We start from the raw sequence: 15,169 nt of genomic DNA, 5'->3' as shown, positions 1-15,169 counted from the left end.
AAAAAACCTCCTTGAATAGTTGTTTTCTAAAGCCTCTAAATGATGATTGCTTATTTTTTCTAAACTGCTGCTATGAAATATGACTTAAAGGCATAGTTCATTATCAGAAAGGTCATAACTGGAGCCTCAAACAACTTTTATGGTAAATCATAGAATCCAAAAAGTTTGCTGAAAACCTTTCAGCTAGTGGTGCAAGCAGCTCCACTAAAATCATACCATCAGTCTTGCAATTCACCTTCAACTCTGGCCATAATTTCAACCACAAACCTTCGAAAAATCTCTAATCTGCATAGCTAGGAAAGGTTTTTAACAGGCCGGGTTTGGGTAGGTCAGGCTCTGCCCTAACTCCTCCTAGCATTTTAAATAACCAGCCTGATACGACCTGGCCAATGTTTGACCATTGAACCAACTCTGTTTGTGCTATCACAACCAGGCAGCAATAAATATCCCATATCAACCTTACATATGCATGTCTTAAGTATTTATTTTGTGCATAATAATAGCTCAGGGTCAAATTTATCGAATCTCAAACCTACTCTGATTACTAAGCCATTGACATCGAAATAAATCGCCGTGTCCTTCGCTCAAATCTCAAAAGGATTAAGGTTGGGTTGGATGAAAAATTACTTAGAAGCTTCTGAATGAACCTTAAATCGTTTGTAAGTCCTTGATTCACAAGCATCATATAATTGAGGAAAATTACTTTAAAATCCCTACTTGGTCATTACATTGTACTCATAATTCCCTGCTCTTAATGTGAAGTTAACATCATCTAGTGCCCTATAATGCGTGGAAAGCGTCGCAGGGAATTTTTTTGTAAGCCCTCATTTGCAAGTAACTTTAATCAAGTTTTATATAAAAGTTTTCATTTTGAAAATATATTAAGATCTAGGTGGGAGATATGGATCAAGAAGTTGGAAGGAGCAACTAATTGCTAATTTTCTGGATAAGTTAAAAACATCTCTGAAAAGAAATGGCTTATCCCTTGAAAAAAAAAACCATGGATTTGTTGCTCTCTCTAGGTGCCAAATACTTCCGATAAGATCCTCCACTATCCAATAAGGCCATAAGAGATAGGGAGGTTATTTATTTTGGACACCAGGCAGCTTCAGCCGAAAATCCCACACTAGACTGTGTTCTGGAGGCCCGATGCATTATTCTGGAGGAGGAGTCAGTAGAGATGGTTGAGAAGATTCTATAGGAGGGGTCAGAGGCCACCGACCATCTGATCTTAGGGGACGTCCGACGCTTACTGCAGAAGTGCGATATCTTTCAGACTGTGCATGTATTTAGGAAGGTAAACAGAGTTGCTGACTGGGTCGCCTCCTTGACTGCTCATCACTTTGCATAGTTTCTCTGGACCCCAGGTGTACCTATTTCTCCACCTTTGTGGAGTGTTTAGCTTTCGACTCTGTAGGCGATGCTCATGCGGTACTAGTGTGAGGTGCCAGTGTACTAAAAAAAAAAAAAAAGCGCCCAACAGTAGCCCAAAAACTTCAACATGGGCCAGGCGCCTTTGGGCCCATGGATTCAAGGCGGGAGGAGAGCTGGTCTCTGACCGAGTCGAAAACATGACAACGGCGAGGATCCCGATTCTCCATGTGCTGCGCTTCCGGGCCAATCGAACACCGCCACTTCTCACAGCTGAAGCAAATCCATGGCCTTCTCATCACCTCTTCTCTCTCCCAACTCCCCATTCTCTCCTCCCTCTTTCTCCGCCGCACCACCGAGCTCGGCCTACTCCGCCGGCGCCGCTCGCCGCGTCCTTCTCTGGAACGCCATGATCCGAGGCTAACCGCGGTCCCCATTAGAAGTGCCTACAGTTGTTCGACGAAATGCCTCAGCGAGGCCTAAAGCCTACGTATGTCTTAGATGCATGCACTCGAAGTTACCAATGTGGCCTTCGATGTCGTGCCTTCGATGTTGTCCCTCCGATTGGTAGTTCGCAGCTGAATTTTTATGTAGAGATGGAAAGCTCTCGCCTTTTTTATTGGGTCGTTGGTCGATGGGCAGAAGACTTTTGACGTTAGCTGGGCAAGACAATTGGACTATTGAACCGAATGATATCGGAGTGTGTAAGTTCCGGTGACATCGAGTGTGAAAGGAGGCTCTTTGACGAAACGCCGGCGAGGGATGTGGTATCATGGAACGCGATGCTTTCGGGATATGGGAGAGCTATGGATGTAGAGAGCGCACAAGGCTTGTTTCGAAGGATGCCGTTGAAAGACATCATGATTTGGGCGATTTTGGCGCAGCACGGAGATTGTTTGACGAAATGCCAGTCAGGAATGTGGTCTCTTGGAATTGCAGCCACACCCGTCGTCGAAGATTTCAGCAGGCATTATTGGATCTTTTTTTTCGGATGGCATGCAGATGGAGGGTTTCCAGTTGACCTTACATTTGTTTCTTCTCCATCAACCCGTGCTCATCTTGGAGCTTCGGAGATCGGGAAATGGATGCATTTCAACATCATAAGGGACAGGCTTCAGTCAGGATCTATAGCCGGGACTGCACTGCCAGAATTGTCCACCTAGTTGGTCATGAAGCACGTATTCTGTTGGAATGTGATGATTAAAGCACTTGCAATCCATGGAAGGGTAGACGATGCAATGAAGCCCTTTGCGGCAATGAAAAGTGGACTTGTTGACCACGGCTATGACTGTGTTGTTTGCTTGTAGTCATGGAGGATTGGTCGAAGAGGGCCGCCAAATCTTTGACTCCATGGAGAGGGAATTTAAGATTCAGCCAAAAATCGAACACTAGTGGTATTTGGTTGGTCTGCTCTGCCGTAATGGTCGATTGGAAGAAGCGCAGGGCTGATTTGGCAAGCCTTTTTCCATGGAAGTCCTAATGATATGTTCGCTTGATGGGCATAATTGTTAGCAGGTTAGCGTAAAGCTTCCCCCTTGTCCCATTTTCAGGATGGAAAAAATGGAGAATGGGCAATAGTCTCATTTTTTTATTATATTTTTTGTGGGGCTCTTGAAGCCGATTCCACTGGTGTGGGCAACGCGATCGTTAGGTAGGACAACTCGCCTCTGGGGTAGATTCCACATCCAAGCATAGGATTGTTTGAAGTCGACCTTTCTAAGAGTCCATCTTGTTAGGATTGAAGATATATTCAGCCGAATTTTCCATTTCTTCGTGCCATAGGGGCTGTTGGGTTGATTTATAAAAAAGTGTTTTCCTTTTCCTTGCTTGTGATGGAGATGGAGATGGAGGGACATATAATGTCTTTAGCTGCTCGGCTTTAATTTAATAATAACCTTATCCATACAACCATATCAGTGATTACTATGATTTCGATAGGCATCAATTCTCGAGCGCTGCTGTTCTCCACAACATTTAAAGGGGTCTGGTTTTGTTTTCTATAATTCCAAGAAAAAACTGCATGATTTTGTTTTAATTCAAGAAAAAGAATTCCCAAAGCGTTTGCAGACAATTAAAATGAAATTATAAAAAGAAAAAGAAAGAAATTAAGAACCAATTGAACAAGCTATTATTTTTTTATTCTCAGGTCGTATAAATAGAGACATCTTACCTTTCTTATTTTCCCTTTTAAAGGCTGTATATATGTTACCAAAAAAAAAGGCTGTATTTAAATACCCAGTGCACTGGATCCGATATTCATCAAACATGCAAAAATATGCTTGCGCGATTTGGGTGGGGAACCAATTGGGATTCTCATTGATATCGACAAGAAAAGCCCGTCATACCTTCAGGCCTCTCAATGGGCCGTTTACGTACGATTTATAGTTTTAAACCCGGCCCGAAATATGAACCCGGTTACGCCCTCAGTAACAGTACGGCTTCGACCGTTGGACCGTACGACGGTGGGGGAGGCTCCGGCTAATTTTTTGGCCGACGACGGCGCAGGGAGAGAGAAAAGTTCATCCTCTTTCTCTTCTAGTTCCTTCGCCGCCGTCCGAGCGTGAGAGCCAAGGAGGGGAAGAGATGGTAACGTCACCGGTGGTGAATATGTACCCTCTCTCGAACTACACGTTCGGGACGAAGGAACCCAAGATGGAGAAGGACACCTCCGTCGCCGATCGCCTTGCTCGCATGAAGGTCAAGTAAGTTCCCAGAAACCCCAGATTGAGAAAACCGCCAAAAACCTGAGAGTTCGTCTTCTTGCCATTCTCTTCTAGTCTCTCTCTCTCACTCACTTTTCTTGAGGATTCACGAAAACCCTAGCTACAGATGCTTGGTTTCGGTTTTTGTCCTATTCCATTAGGGTTTGATCGTCGGGAATGAAACTTTGGATTATGAGAGTAAAACCCTGAAACCATCACCGTTTTTTTTTTCTTTTTCTTTTTGGTTCTTTTGATTGGTAGCAATTGGTTTTAGTTCAAGAAGAAGAGGAAAGGAGACATGGGTAAAACCCTGAAGCGTCACTTTCTTTCTTTTTAATTATTATCCTTTTCTTTCTTTTTAATTATTATCCTTGAATTTTGTTAAAAAATTAGGGAAAAGGAGAAATGGAAGTGTTTTAGCTAGTCCAAAATGGTTTCTTTGGTTTCCAATGGTTTGATTTCCTTCCCGAAGTTAGGATTTTTGTGGAGGAAATAAGGAATCATGTTGATGTTTTGATATCTGAGGAGTGTATCATGTCCAGGTGGAAAAGAGCACCAAACTGATTGAACTAGAGAATTCCCATGTTGTGACAGTTGCCAAGGTGAAGAAATAGGGGGAAGGTACAGAAAGAGGACCTGAACGGGTATCATAATCGAATTCTTTACCACTTTGCGGAAAGAATATGTTGTTGCATTATTGAATGCTTGTGACTATGAAGATTTGAGGTTGAAAAATAACCAGATCAAATGCTTCTTTTGAATTTATATTTCCTTTTTGCCATTTGATCTTTAAGTTTCTCTGAGGCTGGATAATAGCTTTGTGGTTCTGTTTACTTGTGTCAACCGATTGAAGTGATGCTTATTGTGGATGACATATAGAAAGTTTGGGAGAAGTTAGGCACCAGAGACATTCACTTTGTAGATAGTGTGGAGAAGACTCATGGAAGAATTTGTCCTTAAATAATGATAAGATCAGCTTGCCGTGTTTTTTTTTTCACTTGTTTACAGTGCTCTTGTTGAGCAATGATTTGGTGAAATAACAAGAAGAGAATGAAATAATGAATATCATGAATTTATTTGGTAAAAAATGTTTCTGATGGTGTTATGAAATTGCTATAGATGGCCTGTAAAGGTATTCACATCAAATTGCCGATTTGCTAAATCCGTTACATGTGCACATGTGTGTGCCCTTATATATGTTCACGAAATTTTAAAAGAAAAGTTTGAGGTTTATCTGAGGATTATTAATCAATTATGGATGGCCAATGTGCCGATCTCTTAGAAGGCCCATGATATGGGCAGTATGCTTCTCATTCTCTATCTTAACTTAGATAGCTTCTACATGGATACACCATACACCTTTTTAGTATCCTACAGATGTTCAATTGAAATATTTATGTTATTTATTTTTATCTTGGCGGTGTAGATACCAATTTGCTAGATCTTAGCATATGATGCACACGGCTGATTCAAAGGAAGGTACAATGGGAGCTTTCTCAGGAATGTTTCTGGGAGGGGTGTTTGGAGATATGGAGCTTTCTCAGGAAGAAAAATCACACGGTGCCCTTATTTGTTCTTTTTCTTCACTGGTTTAGGGCTGCCTCCTCACCATATTTTGGGGCATTAAGCATATATAGCTGTCAGATATCACTTCAGTGAATGGATAAGCCTGTTGCCAGATGTTGAGCCACCATTTAGGTCTGTAGATGAAATTTGCATAGATAGGTGATACTGACCTCAATGTCCACATAATTGGAATTTGCATTGTGATAAAAACAAGCATATGGCAGACTTGCCCATATTACATGTCATAAAGGATACTATTTGTACATACTGCAGCGCAAATAAGTACAATAGAAAAAAGGTTGGAGACTAGTTCAAAGCTCTAATAACAAGCATTGGGATAGTAAAGGTCTTTTGACTAGGAGTAAGAGCCCTGTGAAAATGTTATATGATGTTGTTTGAAGTGTGCAAATCATTTTGGTGGTGATTAATTGGTATTGGCAGGAGTCTATATATAGAGGTAAGATACCCACATATGGAAATAACTGCAACTTCTCATAATAAGTCAAGCTCGCCCTTGTTGCATTCAAGTGCTGTGGTTCAGTAAATCTTCCTTTTAATAAGGAATATTATGGCCTTCTTCTTTGTACATATCCATTATTCTCCCTCTTTCTCCAATTATCTAATCATATATATAACCAAGGTCCACCGTACCGGGTCCGGTAGGCGTACCGGTTGCCTACCGGACCGGTACGGGCCGGTTCGTACCGTGCTCCGGGCGGTACGAACCGGGAAGCTCTTCCCCGCCGGAACCGGGGAAGAAGAAGAGAACCAGAGGGAGCGCGGGGAAGAGAGGGAGCGAGCCCACCTTTGGCCGCCATCGGAGAGCCGCGGAGGGGCGTCGGAGGCCGGTGGGGGGCGGCGGAGGCCGGCGGGGGGCGGGGGAGCCCGTGGGGGCGCTGCGGAGGCCGCGGCCGCGGCCGCGTCACTGTTTCGAAAGAAACAGGGGACGCGGCCGCGTTTTTTAATTTGGGGATTTTAAGTAAAGTCGGCAAATCGGTTGCCGACTTCACTTAAAAATCCCCAAATTAAAAAAACAGTGGACGCGGCCGCGGCCGCGGCCTCCGCAGCGCCCCCACGGGCTCCCCCGCCCCCCGCCGGCCTCCGCCGCCCCCCACCGGCCTCCGACGCCCCTCCGCGGCTGTCCGATGGCGGCCGAAGGTGGGTTCCCTCCCTATCTTCCCCGCGCTCCCTCTTTTTCTCCTCGTCTTCTTCGTCTCCGGCAAGAAACCGGCCTGTACCGGTTTCCACGGCTCCGCCGTACCGGTAGCTGGCCGGACCGGTTTGTACCGGCCCGTACCGGCCGGTACGGGCCGGTTCGGCATACGCTGTATATAACTATCCATTATGTCTATATTTTGTTTCCACTGTGCTCCCTAGCGTCTGATGTACTTGGTCATCATGCTAAATCGGAGCCAAAGATATATTGAGCTTAGAAAAATTCAGTGGGTACAATATCAATATCTTATACGAGACTTTCCAATCTATTTATTTACAATTTTAGATGATTGTTTAGTTAACAAATGTCAAAATGAATGCTTACAATATCTAAACTCGATTTAATCACATCAGCTGAGATTTCAATATTTGGATCTGATATTTTGGCTGAGATTGTTGTATGTCTCAGTCGCTTTCAAAATTTTCCCACTTCAACATTGGCAAAATAAACTGAAATTTCAGCTCATTTGATATCAGTCACCAACCAAGATCTCCAATTTCTTGTCCTTTAAATCTTTGACAGCAAAAAACTCTTTAACGTTTCTTTTGGTAATTATAATGCTTATTTGTCTTTGTTTTGAAAATTTGTAGACATCAAAGAATTTTAGATGTGGATGTTCAATTGTAGTAATGGATAAAGGGAACAAAGTTAAATAGAGTTAGGAGACCAGGAAGAAAGATTACGCAAACTCACAAAGTTGTACGAAGGCAATTATAGTACACATGTAAATTTATCGACTTTCCAAATTAGAGCCAAACAACTATATTTGTGGACTGAACTTTGCTTTCTTAAAACCAAATTTATACCCGTAAAGTTCTCATAACTTCATGGTGATTGCTGATGCACCTGAAAACTTTTACTTCCCCCCTTTGTTCATTTAAAGGTCATAGAAGTTATATAGGTAAAAGCTCATATATGGCTGGCATTTTCTATTTTTTATGTTTCATTGTTTTGCATTGGTGCATGAATTTGGGGTTCATTATGTGCAAAGCTTTTATTGGTTCCTTTTTTTTTCTTTTGGTGGATGTCAGCTATATGAAAGAAGGCATGCGGATGAGTGCTGAGGCAATTTTACTGGTAATACCCGGCACATATGACTTATTACTTTATTGATATTATTTCCCACCAGTTTTTATTAATTAGTTTTATTATGTAACTTTTTTTTTTCTGATTCTTTATCAGTGTCTGTGCTAATTAGCCAAAATGTTAAGACTTAGGGTGCATTTGGTGTTGCTTTAAAGAAGTCCTTTTGTAACTTCTAAAGTAAAATAATTACCTTCTGGAAAAATTGTGTGTTTGGTAATATCATTTGAAAATTGCTTCTGCAAGAAGCAAAAGTCAGAGGAGGAAAAAAAAACTTTTGGGATAAGCTGGAAATACTAGCTTTGTGCTATTGTTCATTGTCTTTCGAACTTGGCAAGCTCATCCACAAAAAGAGTTCCACAATATGTGATTACCAAATGCCAAATATATCAAAAAGTAATTTTTATGTTAGGAACTTTAATAGATGTGAGTTTTCTGAGTGACTTTTAGAAAAAGCGGGGGCAACATCAAGTACACCCTTAATGACTTTTAAAAGAGCAGAAGCAACAGCAAATACACTGTTAATGTTTTAAGTCTGGTGAAACTGTGATGCGCATATCCTAACATAAATATGGATATGGAGTCAAATATCAGGGATCCAAATTGTCAACTTTTATATTTTTTTGGGATGATGTTGATATATGCTGATCTTTGAGTTGAACTTAATGATTTTAAGGTCAGCTTAGATTCAGGGGTGTGCAGCATGTATAGCTTTCCTGCTTCTATTGCTAAAATAGACAAGTTATACAATAGATACATGTTTGATTCATATAAACCTTGCATCTGAATTCAATCTTTTACATGTATTAGATTGTCATTGATATAAACTAGACTTATATATTATGTTTATTCACAACTCATGTTCCTAAAATGAACCTGGTCCTTCAACAAATAACATCTAACAAATAACAAATAACCAGAAACTTGGTATGTTCTGACATCTCATTTCAGACGGCTTGTAGCACGTAACCATGCTCTTTCTGACATCTTATATCTCCCCACTGTTTTATAGTTACTTTGCCGTGGTTTCATCATTCTTATCACCTCCTATAGGATTTTCCGATAATGCTAATGTAAAGGATAGGACACCAGTCTGATGAACAAAGCCTTGTTGAAAATACTTTAGATCTAAAATGAAACATAATAGGTGTTATGAATGATTCGAAACAACTGATTTTTTTGTATATTATGATTTCTTGTAATATCTAAAAATTTATAATGGAAAGTCTAAAATATTGGAATAAAAAGGTAACTTTAGGTTTAGAGTTTCTCCTTTAAGCTGATTTTTACGCTCAAATATGCATTTTGATTGACTTATGTTGGATAATGGTAGGTAAGAAATATATATACAAAGAGAGGAAAAATGATTTGACATTGCCAATAATGTGCAAGAGTGTTTCTGATGGATGAAAAGATCTTCTTTCTCCATGCTGGTGGAGGGTTTTGGCCTTGGCCCTGTTGGAGGCTTATCTTTTTTTTTCTTCCCTCCTTTTTGTTTGTTTTACATTTAGAACAATACCCCTTCTCAGGTCTCAAATTCAACCTGTTTTTTGCCAAGCTGTTCTAATATAGTCTTGTTATCTTGTCTGAGAAGTTAGCTTTGGTTTGTTGGCTGTTAAACCCTTGGCTCACTTAGTTTAGATAAGTTAGTTGGAATGGAAATCAAGATCTTCATTATACGAACATTCAAGAAGGCAAAACTTGTCACCTTGAGAATGCTCATATTTGTTTGTGATTTTTATATTGAGTTCCATTGGCATTTGCAAATGATATTCATAATCCCCACCATTTTGTATTGATAGTACCGCTCATGTATTTTCCAGAGCTAACTGTTTGGCAGATGGCTTGTCTAAATGAGCATTCAAAATGGGGCCTGTCCTTGTTGGCTTTTTATTGTTTTCCTGCCTCTACTGGCAATTTCCGTGTTTTCTTCCTACTACTTTCAGTATGTCTTTGATATTTCTTGTCATAATGATATTATTTTCCAACAGCTTACTTCAAGAAATGAATTGTTTAGCACAAACCTTGCCTAAGAGGACTCCACCACGTATAGCTGCCTTTTAGATATTTTATTTTTGAATTTCATGCCTTTTAGTATAACAGCAAGAACAGTTTAAAGAGGCTAAATTAAAAAAAAAATGTTGTATCAGCTTTCAATAGTTTCTATGTCATAAAGTCCGCAATCCTTAGAGTGGCATGACTTACTTGAAGTGCATGCAAGTTAGAGATGTGATCTGGTTTATATTGCTATTTGCTTGAAATGGATTTCTACATGTAATTGTGGGAATCTGTGTGGTGTGGATGCTTTTCCTTGGCCATTCTTACAAATGCAGTGTAAGAAATTCTAGCAACTTTATCCTACACTTGACTTTTAACCTGTAGGTGCAGGAGCACAACCATCCCCATATATTGCTGCTACAAATTGGAAATACATTTTGTAAACTTCCTGGTGGACGTTTGAAGCCTGGAGAGAATGGTGGGATGTTGTCTTATTATGCTATAGTTCTAACTCGAACTATTGCAGAGCTACTTAAATATTGTTTTTATGCTTGGTTTGAACATTTCTGGTTCTGGTCTCTTGTGGCTTCATAGAAATTGAGGGTTTGAAACGGAAGCTGTCTAGCAAACTTGGTGCCAACTCGCCTTCCTTTCAGCAAAATTGGCAGGTATTTATCTGAATGTGAATCATTTTCCATCATTGGATGCCACTTTATTGGAATTTGGTGTACATTGAAAGCTAAAAAGAGGTTTGACCTGATTTAGACAGTTATGTGGTCAAATATATTGATCCCATAAATTTACAAATGCGCGTCATGGACTCATAATGTGATCTTTTTTACCATCTTCTCTCCATGGGCTTGCCCTGATATTAGTCTATTCCGTAAACTAGTAGGTGCTGGTGAAATTTTAGCTGTCCAATCCTTCGCTTGCTCATTTTTTCAGGGACAAACAGTTATGATTTTGATCTCAGCAATTGTATTGTCTGTAAACCACAATGAGGACATGACCCTACTTAGGCCCCATTTGGGAGAGTTGTTGGCGGTAAAGCTTTTAGAAGTAGAGCTTTTTGAAGTAGAGCTTTTATAAAAAGCTGTTTGCTGTTTGGTAACTACATTTCTAAAGTACTGTGACACTTTAACATGTGTCTGGTAAACAAACTAACAAAGTACTTTTGGTATGACAAAATGACCATAAAAAATATTGCATAGTATTATACAATAGAACATAATAAAATATAATATGTATTAATACGTAAATATACGATATAGTATAATATTACTGTAATGTAATATAATATTATTATAATATAGTAATATAATATTGTATACTATAGCATAATAATTTAATATAATATTAAATTATTTAACATAACATATCAATATATTATGATCTAATGTAATATAATATTATATTTATAGTATAATTCAATAATAAAGATATAAAATATTATAATTATTAGCATAAATTAATTTTTCATAATATAACAATTTTTCTAGCTATATGATAAAATTGGTTAAACAATTATTAAAAGGACATTTTGTGTAATTGTTATATTTTATCATGGGTATTTTGGTTAAAAAATAGCTTTTCGACTGGGCCTAAAAGTGCTTTTTCGGGAAGCTCCATTTTCCAAAAAGCTGTTTCAGCTTTTTGAAAAAGTTAAAAGAACTTTTCGAAATTTTTACCAAACACCTCTATTTCATCTAAAAGTGCTTTTGGAGGGCCAGAAGGTGCTTTTTGGCCTTCCAAAAGCTCCCCCAAATGGGGCCTTAGTGGTTTGAGTATTGGTGGGTACCAATCCATACCTAGGGCAGAACCAGGATTCTTGCGGAGGGTTGCACAATGTTATGTAAGAAAGGCTGGTTAAACTTAAAACACAATTTTGTTGTGTCTAATTAATAATTCTTAATTAGGAAGCTATATTTTTAAATATAAATTGTAATAAATCACCGTTATACTTGATAAAGCCTCGTGTTCTATGGCAGGATTTTGAAATGAGTGTGCTCCTGATTAGAGTATCTTAATATGAAGGAGAGAATGCACCCTTTAATTCATTTCAGGTGCTAGTTCTCAAAGCCCTTTATTTTCCTAAAATAGTACAACAACCAAAAACATATTATGTCATAGTAAATTTTTCCATCATATGCAATTACTCGGATCAGTTCTTCTACAGGACCTTGACTCTAACTTTCACTTGTTTCTAGACATTGTTTTCATTAGGAGAAGTACAATCAATATGTGACATTTTTTTGTGCTTCCTAACACCGTATTTGACCTCATACCATTCAAACACTCGTCTTGTATATGAATTTGATTTTTTCCTTAAACAACTTGATATTATGACCCTGTAAGCTTTGCATAAGTCATTTCTTTTGGAATCTCTACAATGTTAGTTTCTCCCAACGCGTTTCAAAGTTCAAAATATACTTTTTATGCATCAATTAAAGTTTGCAATCTCTAGCAAACTATTACTCCATAAAACACTGTAACTCTGATTTTTTTTTTCTTTTGATTGCTGGGGCCAATATATTTTCGATGGCCAATATATTTAGGCGTTATATACAAACTCATTCGAAGAACCTTCGATGATGGTGATCTCAATGGTCATTATTTGTGACTTGCAGATTGGAGAGTGTGTCGCTGTGTGGTGGAGGCCAAACTTTGAAACAATAATGTACCCGTATTGTCCTCCTCATATCACCAAGCCCAAGGTGAATTGCAACATGGCTTCAAAGTTCTACTGATAATTTTTTATGTGGTTATACTTTTTTTTTGGTTTTTTTAATTGATAATATATTTTTATTTCCAGGAGTGTAAGAAGCTTTTTCTTGTTCACCTGCCAGAAAGAGAATACTTTGCTGTTCCCAGAAACTTGAAGCTGCTTGCTGTTCCATTGTTTGAACTGTATGACAATGTTACGGTATGAACATTCCAGCGTTAACAGTACTTCTGGATGCTTGTGCTGTTTTCTGATTGCCTCAACATCTAGTATATGATATCTTTCACGGCCATTTCTTTCCTTTGTTGACCCGTCTGTGGTAGGACTATTACTTGTAATATCTATATAATTTTATACAGCACCCCCCCCCCCAAAAAAAAAAAAAAAATCTATTTGTTTAATTTGTTAGATGCCTTCCAAATATCACTTAATTGGGGATTACTAAATTGAAGCTGAATCATAAGAGACCTTGGGTAGTTGAAATGAAAACTTTGGCCTCTGTTACCAAAGCACGAAAGCCCTTGCTATGTACCCAGAATTATTATGCAACTAATAACTTTTTATTATATTCTGCCTTGTAGCCTTATTTACTATTGTGAACACTAATTGAAGTCCTTTTAATCATCCTAGAACACATTGGAAGGTACAATTTTGCATTGGTGGTTTGCATTTGTGATGTTTTGTAATGTCAGTCATTAGCAAATCTTTAACTTGTACTATGCTTAAAATTTGTCATTTTAAATGGTTGCAGAGATATGGACCTGTTATCTCAACCATTCCACAACAATTATCAAGGTTCCAGTTCAGCATGGTTAGTTCGTGAAGATGGTAGGCTAAGTTTCATGGCAGAGTTCTTTCATTGACTGATCCACCCGGACCTTCAAAATGTGCATGCAGCAGCAAGATGAATGAAACTTTATCCAATCTAACTTGAACCCCTTCGCTTACGTAGTATATTGCCTCCTCTAGCTTTTTGTGTGAACCTATAGAACCTGTTGATGTGTGTATGGGGTTTTTTTCTTTTCAAATGTAAGATTTACTTCGGCAGTTGGACTTCCAAGTGATCGTAGTGTGTAGCTTAGAAAAAATATAGGCTAATCTTTAGATCCCAAAACCCTCTCTTAGTAACAGCACATTCATTAAACTGATGCTAGGTTAGAGAATGGATAAGAGGGCAGAAACAGGCGAGAAACTGAGATGTCTATTGTGTGTTGAAGCTTTACATGTCTCTAGATCCCAAGTTTTCCAGCTCATGCTGGGTTTGCTTGGTGTTTGAATGCAGGCGAGTTGCTAAATGTTTCATGAAGATGGGGTAAATTTTGAGCAAATTTGTCTCACAAATTTCAGTAGGATAGATGCTTATGCATTTTTTCAAAGAAATTGTAATAATTTTGTGCAGTTAATTCGATCTGTCTATAAAATGTGAGCTATATTTTATCTTTAACCTTGAACTATGTTTTTTCGGATGCCTATAGGCGCATCATATAAGGGCACCATGTTATGGATATTTCAGGGTCAAAGAATACATCTTTAAAGCTCTGCGCTAATGGATTTTAATGACTTTATAGGTGGATATTAAGTCCTTAACGACCTTTGGAAGTCTGAGTTTGAGTTACTGTAAAACGGGTATCTGAGCTCTAGTTCTAGGCACATCCATGACCTCACAATGGCCTTCACTCTGGCACACTGGTACACTTGGGTGTGGCCATCTACTTATCACTCCTTTTAAACCTTTCAAAGATTTAGTGATACTCTTCCAAATATGATTTAGTCCTATGCAAGGAAAAAGATGCAACAAAGTATATGACATTTGAATTAATATACCCTCAGCTTTAGGTGGAGCCGTGTCCGATGCTACTTCGAATGTGGATTTAGATCCACGTTTGAGTTCCAAGCCAAATTGGAGGGCCCGCAATATCGGCCAGTGTCGTATCCTTATGCTTTGCGCATGGTGGTCTTGGAAAATGGTTGACTACGAACTTCTAGCTTTAGAAATTCGTCCCCCGTGCTTGGAAATCCCAATGACTTCAATCTTAAATTGTAAAGTCTTCGCAACCGCCAAACGATGCTGCTGAATTAAACCTTTGACAGACACCAAAAGCCGCATAGGAAATTAAAGAGACGACAAATCAAGCGTCGAGTGCCTTTTCTCTTTGTTCTTGTTTATTCCTTCTAGTTAGATTTTTCTGTTTTCATCCAGTCATTCATATGTCATTCAAATAATATAATCAGCTAATTAGTTGAAATACTGTTGATGTCAGAAAATATTGAATTCATGTGTTTCTGTGGGAGAGAGTAATCCAAATGAGATGAGCAACTATGATCAGATGGTGATATCTTTTGCTCTTACATTCCTATAATAAGATTGCAGCGATTTAAAGTCGGCGAGCTATTTGTCATCCTTGGTATTAATCGAAAATTTGAGATGAGTACAAGATAATTCAATCCATTGATGTATAGCATAATAGCCGAATAGCTATAATGAGCGAACACTCAACAAACTATAATTAA

The 15,169-nt window shown here is 38.8% G+C and overlaps 1 protein-coding gene across 2 annotated transcripts; it reads left to right on the top strand.

Annotated features, from left to right (window-relative positions):
- The first annotated feature begins 1,578 nt into the window (after nucleotides 1–1,578).
- Nucleotides 1,579–13,986, top strand: LOC103698409 (pre-mRNA cleavage factor Im 25 kDa subunit 2-like). 2 transcript variants are annotated; one of them, XM_039115461.1, is made up of 7 exons: nucleotides 1,579–2,886; nucleotides 7,887–7,932; nucleotides 10,321–10,414; nucleotides 10,531–10,604; nucleotides 12,564–12,650; nucleotides 12,749–12,859; nucleotides 13,410–13,986. In XM_039115461.1, exons 1-7 carry the CDS (start codon nucleotides 2,867–2,869, stop codon nucleotides 13,479–13,481), a joined length of 504 nt encoding a protein of 167 aa, XP_038971389.1. In that variant the 5' UTR covers nucleotides 1,579–2,866; the 3' UTR covers nucleotides 13,482–13,986. The 2 variants fall into 2 exon arrangements, with proteins under 2 accessions (XP_038971389.1, XP_008778642.1); XM_008780420.3 differs by lacking the exon at nucleotides 1,579–2,886 and adding an exon at nucleotides 3,773–4,073.
- The last annotated feature ends 1,183 nt before the right edge of the window (nucleotides 13,987–15,169 follow it).

This window comes from Phoenix dactylifera, chromosome 18 (assembly GCF_009389715.1).
Source record: "Phoenix dactylifera cultivar Barhee BC4 chromosome 18, palm_55x_up_171113_PBpolish2nd_filt_p, whole genome shotgun sequence".
Taxonomy (NCBI): domain Eukaryota; kingdom Viridiplantae; phylum Streptophyta; class Magnoliopsida; order Arecales; family Arecaceae; genus Phoenix; species Phoenix dactylifera.
The sequence above is the reverse complement of the archived record's forward strand: the minus strand, read 5'-3'. Positions and strand labels throughout refer to the sequence as shown.

Bases quoted from the DNA above. Each gene is read 5' to 3' on its own strand.
- LOC103698409 (XM_008780420.3), top strand. From the start codon at position 3,955: ATGGTAACGTCACCGGTGGTGAATATGTACCCTCTCTCGAACTACACG. The intron at 7,933-10,320 runs GTAATACCCGGC...TTTAACCTGTAG, and splicing joins GTGCTGAGGCAATTTTACTG to GTGCAGGAGCACAACCATCC. The intron at 12,651-12,748 runs GTGAATTGCAAC...TTTTATTTCCAG, and splicing joins CTCATATCACCAAGCCCAAG to GAGTGTAAGAAGCTTTTTCT.